Genomic DNA, 9,995 nt, shown 5'->3' with positions numbered 1-9,995 from the left:
GCGTGAGCTCCCGTCTCTAGTTCCAGCTCCTGCCAACCTAGCAGTTCGAAAGCAAGAAATTGCAAGTAGATAAATAGGTACCACTTCGGTGGGAAGGTAACAGCATTCCGTGCGCCTTAGTGTTTAGTCATGCCGGCCACATGACCACGAAAACGTCTTCGGACGGCGCTGGCTCTTCGGCTTTGAAACGGAGATGAGCACCGCAGCCCTAGAGTCTGACTCGACTGGCTTTCGAGCAAGGGAACCTTTACCTTTATGTGGATTTTAATTGTTATTTATGTATTAATCAGTGTAAGCATTCCTGACAGGCCCGTAGCTACCACAGGGCCTGGCCCCCTAGCGGTTTTTATGGGCTTCCCTCCCCAGGCCCCTTCACCCCAATTAGAGCCTCTAAAAACATACACGGGCACAACAACAGCTTGGCTAAATGTTAGCTTAAAGTACAGCTCTAAGTTCTCAAAACGTTTTTTTTATCATTATTAAGTTCTCAAAACTTGATGAATTCTTATTCTTCACAGCTTGTCCCGATGAGGCAGGCAGGCGCTTCCTCTGGCCCCAGCCAGGTGCGGGGTACAAATTAAATAAATAAATACTTACATAGGCTCCCACGCTCACTGTGGTTCATAGTCAGCCATGTGAGCTGTCAAAGACCCTCATCGTGGGCTAGAGTACCTCACTCAGACAGTACTTGGTCTTCCGAGTTTCTAAAACAAAACTTGGAGAGGAGAGCTCTTATAGCTGTTTTCTGTGACTAGTGAACTAGAAAAGGCATACTACTCCAGGCAAAGAGGAAGGGAGCCGGACTTGGTCCATCCTTCCTTCACAGAGGAAAAGCCCTTGCAGCCGTTGTCTAGGGTCCCTCGCTGTCTGAGAACCGGCAGCATTTTGAAAGCATCATCGTGTCCTTTCTCCAGTATGCAAGGGACTAAGATGTCTCCTCTTGAGTCAGTGACTGAGATTGATTGCCGATGATAGTGCATCCCCGCAAAGTAATGAGGGAAGGAAGCCACCGCCAGTTCTTGTGATGAGCCTTTCCTTTATGTAATTGCCCACTACAACAGAACTGTGTTGTCTGTCTGATAAATGCTGGCGCTCCTTGACTCGCACTTAATTGCCAGAAATGTGAACTGCCGAGACATTTACATGATGAATAGATGGAATGCATTCAGGTAATTACGGTCTTAATAAAAATGACAAATGCAGTTATTATGCTGTTTAAATTTAGGATGCAGAGAGCAATCCACTGTGTCGTCGACTGCAGCTGAAAGATATAATTCCCACCGAGATGCAACGGCTGACCAAGTACCCGCTGCTGCTGGATAATATTGCCAAGTACTCAGGTACCATGGAGCTTTTTCTGTGGCCGGGTGGCAAATTAGCCTGTTAAATGGAATCTGAAAGCATCCCGATTAGTTAAAATAGATCTCCCCCCCCCCAATCAAACATTTTGAATGTGCTTAGTTTTGTCTCCGCTGCTGCCTTTTTGTTTTTCCACAGCCTCTAAAAACATACATGGGCACAACAACAGCTTGGCTAAATTTTAGCTTAAAGTACAGCTCTGAGTACTCAAAACTTTTTTTAAAAATCATTATTAAGTTCTCAAAACTTGACGAATTCTTATTCTTCACAGCTTGTCCCGATAAGCAGCCTTGTTAACCGAACATAAACATACCCAGTGTTTATTCTAGACAGGCCACAATGTTTTTTTCAGCTGAAAAACAAGTTGGAGCTCCTAGAAAGGCTTGGGTCCCATGGACCTGTCTGGCCGACAGTGGCGCTTTGCTTCACTGCAGAGCGGCTTCCACTGGCACAAGGGACTCTTCTGCCACAGGTGCTGCGATTGGCAGAACAGATCCTCTGTATGCAACCCTTAGCTGTTGTATTTGCATCATATTTGATATTTATTTATTTATTTGTTTGACTTCTATCCCGCCCTCTGCAAAGCAGTCTCAGGTCGGCTTACGAAAGCTGTGTAAAACAACCAAAACTGGAAAATTCATAAAAGCATGACACTATAATCGTAAACATAACAAGATATAAAGTGCTAGTACGGCTACTGTTACAATGGCGGACATGAGCAGCATTCACAAGTATGCAGTCAGCTAAAAGCCGTAGTCTGGGTGTCAGCTATGCTGCCATCAATGTTCCCTCTAAGCTGTGGAGTCTTGTGAGCAAAAATTCTCCTTTGTGAGCTACTGGCATTAAACTTGTGAGCGCGCGATTTGGCTACTGCATAAATTAATTTGCTCTGGAGCCATCCTTCCTGAGCTAAGACAAAAATGTGTGAGCAGGGGGCTAAAAAACTATGCGCTAGCTCACACTAACTCAGCTTAGAGGGAACATTGGCATAGCAGGTGGGGGGGGCGATGAGGCTCAATTCAGGTGGGGAGTGCAGATGAGGCTCTTCCTCATGCCTCTGGTATTTTGTCTTTCGATTCCCACTCACCGTCTTATCGTGCAGCTCAGGCGAATGACCTTGGCGTTGCCTTCTGCATGCTTTGCTGGGAACCTCAACTCGTTAGTTTTAGGTGCAATTTCTTGCTTTGCTTATTGGCTTACCTGCGTCAGGGGATTCAGTTCGAATTCTGTATATCTGTGCCTTTCCCACCCGGAACCCCAGTTCTAACCCTGACCATGTACCAGATTGACTTGCTTATACTGCTCAATAAACCTGATCCTAGTTAAGGAACGTTGTTGGGACTGTTTTTGGCAAGACTCTGACACTGGGTTGCGGCAGGTTGTTAATGGTGGTTTTAATGTCGATATCGATGTTAATGTTGGGCCCTTCCCCCTTTACAACAATAATGAGCCTCCTCTGGGCAAGGGAGGTACTTTTGTGTTTACTGGTGGGATTCCAGAAGGAGCTCTGCCATCTGCATCTTGTCTGAAGCGACCCACATTGGCCTCCAGCGAGAGGTTGAGACGCAGGCAGAGTGACTTGCAAGAAATGCCCTTTGTTATCTTTAGACTGTAACATGGGAAGGGCCCCTGCCTAAAGAGAGGGAGGGATACAAAGAGCCTGGTGGGCCAGTGCCCTTTGAGTCAAGTGGACTGTGACCCCCTCCCATATGCAGTGTTCCCTCTAAGCTGCGGAGTCTTGTGAGCAAAAATTCTGCTTTGTGAGCTATTGGCATTCAAGTTGTGAGCGAGTGATTTGACTCCTGCATAAATGAGTTTGCTCTGGAGCCCTCCTTCCTAAGACAAAAGTGTGTGAGCCAGAGGCTAAAAAACTGTGAGCTAGCTCACACTAATTCAGCTTAGAGGGAACACTTTCCATATGCCAGCCTTTGGGCCACTGTCTGGAGAGTGCCACCTCGACCTATCTCTCGTTTTAGAGCAACCCGAGGAGAAGGAGAAAGTGAAGAAAGCGGCGGATCATTGCCGGCAGATCCTCAACTACGTGAACCAGGCTGTCAAAGAGGCCGAGAACAAGCAGGTAAGGGGGGGGGGGAACGGGCCGTGGTGCCCAGCAGCAGTAGAAGAAAGGGCCGAGGCGCATCCTGCGCAGCCTCGCTTCTGAAGGGATTCTTCACAGAGCTGGCGCTTGACGGCAGCCAGTAGACCTCGGAAAACATGATTGGCGGTGTTGTGCTTCATCCACAGCATTTGGAAGACTACCAGCGCCGGCTGGATTTGTCCTACTTGAAGCAGCTGGAGGGCCCCATGCTGGATGAGTTCAGGGTGAGTGAAGAAGCTGTGCGAGGAACCCCAGGGAGCTTTAACCGGAAGGCTGTTTTTAAAACACCAACTTTTGTAGATCTTTTTTTTTTAATTTAACCATACCTTTCCCCTTTACAACAATGAACATCTTTTATCAGTACAGGGCAACTTTGGTATTAACTCAGTCAGTCAGTCTAAATAAATAAATCTGTTGCCAGTATTTCAACAACCAGCCTTGTAACGTAAGAAGTATTTTTTGTTTCCATGGCCTGGCAAAGACCAACCTGGCAGCAGTAGTCACGTGTAAGGCAACCGTGAACAGGTCAATAGGGAGATCAGGTAGATAATTTAGCAGCAGCATCTCTGGCTTGTGGGGTGTCTGTCCACTATGAGACTGCTAATACAAACAGAGCCATTTTGGTGTGGTGGCTAAGTGTGCGGACTCTAATCTGGGAGAACCAGGTTTGATTCCCCACTCCTCCACTTGCACCTGGCTGGATGGCCTTGGGCAAACCGTAGCTCTGATAAGAGCTGTTCTTGAAAAAGAGCAGTTTCTGTCAAGAGCTCTCTCAGCCCCACCTGCCTCACAGGGTGTCTGTTGTGGAGAGGGGAAGGGAAAGGAGTTTGTAAGTCGCTCTGAGACACCTTCGGGTAGTGAAGGGCGGGGTATAAATCCAATCTCCTCCTCCTCCTCCTCCGCCTCCTCCTCCTCCGCCTCCTTGTCTTCTTCTTCTTCTTCTTCCTCTTGTAACCTATTCTGTTTTTGCTACCTTTTATGTTAGTATTTGGCAACCTTGTGCTTGGAAATAATCTGTTGAACTCCCTGAGGAAGACCCTGAAACAGGAGGATATCTGGACCTCTGTTGGAGGAAGACTGAGCACTTATTCAAAATAGACTTAAAGGAGTCCTCCCTCTTAACACTTTTGTATAATTAAGGAGGAGTGATATTAATAAAGGGGTTGTGCAATATCTTTTGTGATATATTAAGAGACGATACTTAGATGTTTGGATATATGATTCTTTCTATGTATTAAGGCATATATGATAAATAATATATGGTGAATAAATTGTAAAAATATAAAACAAAAATATATACAATTTATTTGAGATATTTTATAATCGTCTGTAGCATGGTATTTGCTGATTTTGGGTGTTTTCTCAGCCCAGCTGATATAGCTTTGGCAACTTGTTTCCAATAGCTGGAGGCAAGTGTGCATGTCCACCACATATGGAAGAAGTCTGTCTCATTTCCCCCACTGAACCAGCATCTTCTGGTTTCAGTCTTACAGTCTTACAGATCTTAGCCAGCCTTAAAGGAGTCAAATGCCGTCTGTGAATCTTTTTCAGTAGATTTTCTCTAAAGGGGCTTTTGTAGGTCTTCTTGTGGCCAATCATAAAACAAGCCACTGCATGTCCACCAGACATTGTGTGGGGTGTGTGTGTGTGTTTGTAACCGGGCTGTAGGTTTAAGCTAAACAGTTCTTGGAGTGATGGCTCTGCTTTTTTTAAGCGCAGAATTTTGAAAGCGAAGACTTTGGTACTCCTCCCTTACTATGGCCTAACAGGCTTCCCATGCCACAGAGGCAACTGGCATAACAGGCCAGTTCAGTTCTCTGGCAGGCCGGGTGAAAAATAACTGCCTCTTGCCATGGATGGCCTGGGCACTGTGGAATCTCTCATGAAGAGAGGTGAAAGTTTGAGCAATATGCAGTAATGCCCTGTAACTGAGGGGATAGAAGGGCTGAGATTTCACCTGCTGGTTTATGTGTCGAAAATAATATCACTAAGTTGTATCTGACCAAATGCCACAAAGGAAAGTGCGTCTTACCTTTGGCCTGAGAGCCAGTTTGGTGTAGTGGTTAAGTGCGCGGACTCTAATCTGGGAGAACCGGGTTTGATTTCCCCACTCCTCCACTTGCACCTGGCTGGATGACCTTGGGCAAGCCGTAGTTCTGATAAGAGCTGTTCTTGAAAGGGCAGTTCTCTAGGGTGCCTGTTGTGGGGAGGGGAAGGGAAAGGAGTTTGTAAGCCGCTCTGAGACTCCTTTGGGTAGTGAAGGGCGGGGTATAAATCCAATCTTCAGTGAAACAGCATAGGTAACCATGTTGGTCTGTTGCAACAGAATTAAACAGGAGTCCAAGGGTACCTTAATGACGGCTATCCATGTATTCCAGCATCAACTCTCATCTTATGAGTTCCAGCGTACGTCCATTAGGCAAATATGTTTACACTATAATTGAAAGCAGCAGAAAGGTGGGCAAGGTGTGGGAGAAGCTGCAAAGAGATGCCAGTTTAAGGCAACATTGAAGCAAAAGAGTAATCGACCTGAGAGGCAGTGTGGTGTAGTGGTTAAGAGCAGCAGTCTCTAATCTGGAGAACCGGCTTTGATTCCCCACTCCTCCTCCACATGCAACCAGCTGGGTGACCTTGGGCCAGTCACAGTTCTCTCAGAACTCTCTCTGCATAATCTGCCTCACAAGGTGCCTGTTAATGGGGAGAGGAAGGGAAGGCAATTGTAAGGTGCTCTGAGATTCATTAAGGTAGAGAAAAGAGGGGGGGGGGTAAAAACCAACTCTTCTTTTTCTTCTACTCAGAATGGGTGCCAAGTGTTGATAAGTAGACAAAGTAGGAGTAACTCTAATCTAGGAGAGAGATTGAAACCACTAATTTTAAAGCTAGAAAATAATCTTAGCACAGGAACAAAGTTTGCGTTTTTATAATCATACTCTATAGAAAGTCACACAACGTTAATGCCAGTAGCCCACAGAGTAGAATTTTTGCTCACGAGACTCCACGGCTTAGAGGGAGCCTTGGTGAGGACTACTTCCAAAGTGTTGATAAGTAAACAAAGTAGGAGTAACTCTAATCTAGGAGACTGCAGGTTGAAACCACTAATTTTTAAGCTAGAAAATAATTAATCTTAGCACAGGCACAAAGCTTGCCTTTTTATAATCATACTCTATAGAAAGTCACTGTAGGTGACCATTTTTCATAGCGTGTTGATAATACGATGTTCAGTGATTCAGCAATACACATACCAGACCTGTGACCTGTGGCCAGGCGGGAGGGTGGCCTCAAGAATACCGTTTCCCCTCCTGATCCTTTTCTCTGAGTCTGGGAACAAACTTTGGGAGTTCTTCCCCCAGTCGCTGTATGAAAAAGGCGCTACAGCCTTAGGAATAGTGAATGCTAAATTTTAGCAAAGTATTGAGGAGAAGCCTTCCTGCATCCCCATTGTTAGGTGCCAGAGGACTTGGGGGTAACTGGTCTCAGATTAGCTGCCATTTTCTGATTATGCAGACATGAATGTTGACTATTTCAGAGGGGAGCCCTGTTGGTTTGCAGTACAACAGCTAGACTCGAGTCCATCTGCACCTCAGAAACCAACAAGACTTTCAGGGTATGGGTTTTTGTGCGTCAGAGTTCCCTTCATCTGATGAAGGGAGCTTTGATTCCCAGAAGCGTACACCCTGAAGGTCTGGTTGGTCTCTAAGGTGCTACTGGGCTCAAATCCTTGAATGTTGACCGCCATCCTCTGAAACAACTCTGCTATAGATCCCGTGAGTTTGGACTGGTCAGTCTCCTGTGAATAAATCTCTCTTCTCTGTATCGTGTTGGCAGAATCTGGATCTGACCAAGAAGAAGATGATCCATGAAGGGCCTCTGACCTGGAAGGTGAATCGCGACAAGACCATTGGTGAGTTGCACACACGGGCTGCGGACGGGGGTTTGCAGTGGTACTGACAAATCAGAAGGTGCGTTTGCATGATAAGTTTTCCTTCTTGTAACAATAATAGTCAGGTGGGTCGCCGTGTTGGTATGAAGCAGCTGAACCACATTTGAGTCCAGTGAGTTTAATGCTGAGTGTAAGCTTTCATGGGTGCATGCAGACTGGTATCCGAAGAAGCGTGCATGCATGCACACGAAAGCTTATACCTCTCTCAGCCCCACCCACCTCACAGGGTGTCTGTTGTGGGGAGGGGAAGGGAAAGGAGATTGTAAGCCGCTCTGAGACTCCAAGTGAAGGGCGGGGTATAAATCCAATCTCTTCCTCTTCTTCTTCTTCTTCTTGTAACAATAATAGTCAGGTGGGTAGCCGTGTTGGTATGAAGCAGCTGAACCAAATTTGAGTCCAGTGAGTTTTAATTCTGAGTATAAGCTTTCATGTGCATGCAGACTGGTATCTGAAGAAGCATGCATGCACACGAAAGCTTATACCCAGAATTAAAATGTGTTGATCTTAAAGGTCCCACTGGATTCAAAGGTTGTTCTAGTAGCCATAATGTATGTCGTTTTCTTGAAGCCAGTTAAGCTATTTTTGTGCTTTTTGAAATGTGCCAGAAGGTCATTAAGACCACGCAAGGACCCAGCTCTGGTTCATGAGATGATTTAGTCCCGTCTACAGCTCAGAGGTGAATGATTCAGCTGTGTGACAGAGTGTTGGACTGGATGGGCCTTTGGCCTGATCCAACATTGGCGTCTCTTATGTTCTTATGTAATGATTTGTATGCCTTCCTGAGAGAGTGTGCTGCCGATTGCTGTCTTGGCGTAGGATGCAGCCTTCTAGGTGCAGTGGGTAGTGGGCTGCAACCCAGTCCTGATCTCTTTTTTTCTTTTCTTCACTGCCTGCTGCAGATCTCTACACACTCCTCTTAGAAGACATCCTGGTGCTGTTGCAGAAGCAGGATGATAGACTGGTGCTGCGATGTCACAGCAAGATCCTGGCTTCCACAGCCGACAGCAAGCATACGTTCAGCCCTGTCATCAAACTAAACACCGTGTTGGTTCGCCAGGTGGCCACAGGTTAGTGTCCTTGAAGGTTCCAGCTGGCTACAGAGAAAATAAAGTATCTGGTTTGTTTAAGAGCAAGACGGGTGGCCGCGTCTGTCTGTAGCAGTAGAAAAGAGCGAGAGTCCAGTAGCACCTGAAAGACTAACAAAATTTGTGGCATTACTCACGAAAGCTCATACCTTGCCACAGTTTTTTGCTAGTTTTTCAGGAGCTGTGGACTCTTGCTCTTTTATACGGATGAACTTAAATTGTGCAATCCCATACTATATGTGCGTGCTTGGTTTTTTACATGGTGGATAAAGAAACACATGTGCTGGAGGAGATCACTGACGAGCTTTCCGGAAGGTCGTTTTTATTGGGTGTTGTAAATAAGAAGCGGGAGACTGACCAGTTATGAAGGTGCACAGAGAGTTTGTATAGTTATAAAGGTGAATATATACAGAGATATTTACAGGCTATTGAACAGCATGTCGTGCCTTAGTCTATGAGAACTGAGTCCCCTCCAGCTTAGTAAACTGATAGCTATTATGCTAAACCCCAGCCAATCTCTAACGAGGTGATGTAATCACTAGCTCTAACAAGCCCAGAAAGAGCAACACCTGCTAGAAAACACCTGGCTGTAATTACATGATTACTAGCATGACAGCTAGGTCTGACAAACAGATCAAACTGATCTATAGTAACTGCTTGCTACCTCTATCACTCTGACATATATCTCAATAGTTTTCTCTTTCTTTTAGAAAGCAGGCACGGGGGTGGCAGCAGGAACAGAGGCAAGGCTGGGCAGAAAAGAGTACTTTGGAGAGAGTGCCAGTGGGAGCCACCAGAGGGGTTTCACTTTCTGTTTCACTTTCTGTTTAGTCTCCTTTGCCTGTGGTCAAGCGGCCTTCAAGGGTCCAGCAACATCTTGCACCACAGCTTGAATGTAACTAGGTTGTACCACGGCTTGAATGTAACTAGGGGCAAGATCATGGCCAAATGCTGTCAAATATTCCATGAAGCCCAAAACACTGCTATGTAGGCTTCATTTTCTGTTTTCTCCTGCTCTGGCAGGAGGAAGGGCTTGCTTGCAGAGTGAGCAGCGTACTAAAACGTCTCCTGCCACCACCTGCTATAACTGTAGTATTTCCAGGATCAAGAATACAAACAGTTATCAGATGCAAAATTCACTGGCCCATGTTAAGCTCTAATCATTACATCAGTATATCTGATTTCGCTGTGGCCCCCATCTGTGGATACTTAGATCCGAAGACTGGAGTGATAAAAAGACAAGAGACATCTATCTACAAACCTGAAAAAGGCCCCAGGTTTGCAGAAGAATCTGAAATCCTAAAACATTTGGAGGTTAAAAACCCCTGAATTAATAGAAGCAGTCCCTGTAGCTTTAAGAACCAAAACGCCTCTCAGTGGCTGTTGTGGAGGTAGCTAGGCAACAACATTATTGCCAGCCTTGAAGCCTTGTTTTCTGTCAGTAAAAGGCAGGGTGAGAGGGCTGGGCCTTTTCCAGGCCAGGGCTGTTTTGGCTTTTGAGGAATGACTCATC

The 9,995-nt window shown here is 45.9% G+C and overlaps 1 protein-coding gene across 1 annotated transcript in view; it reads left to right on the top strand.

Annotated features, from left to right (window-relative positions):
- Positions 1-9,995, top strand: part of ARHGEF12 (Rho guanine nucleotide exchange factor 12) — a 140,424-nt gene that overhangs the window by 112,160 nt on the left and 18,269 nt on the right. Inside the window, exons 29-33 of the mRNA XM_015408614.1 lie at positions 1,226-1,340; positions 3,336-3,436; positions 3,604-3,681; positions 7,283-7,358; positions 8,297-8,464. Coding sequence (XP_015264100.1) covers positions 1,226-1,340; positions 3,336-3,436; positions 3,604-3,681; positions 7,283-7,358; positions 8,297-8,464 — 538 coding nt within the window. The remainder of the gene's footprint in view (positions 1-1,225; positions 1,341-3,335; positions 3,437-3,603; positions 3,682-7,282; positions 7,359-8,296; positions 8,465-9,995) is intronic.

This window comes from Gekko japonicus, unplaced genomic scaffold (assembly GCF_001447785.1).
Source record: "Gekko japonicus isolate JY-2015 unplaced genomic scaffold, Gekko_japonicus_V1.1 scaffold1744, whole genome shotgun sequence".
NCBI classification, from domain to species: Eukaryota; Metazoa; Chordata; class Lepidosauria; order Squamata; family Gekkonidae; genus Gekko; species Gekko japonicus.
Note: the sequence above shows the minus strand (reverse complement) of the source record. Positions and strands in the feature narration are given on the sequence as shown.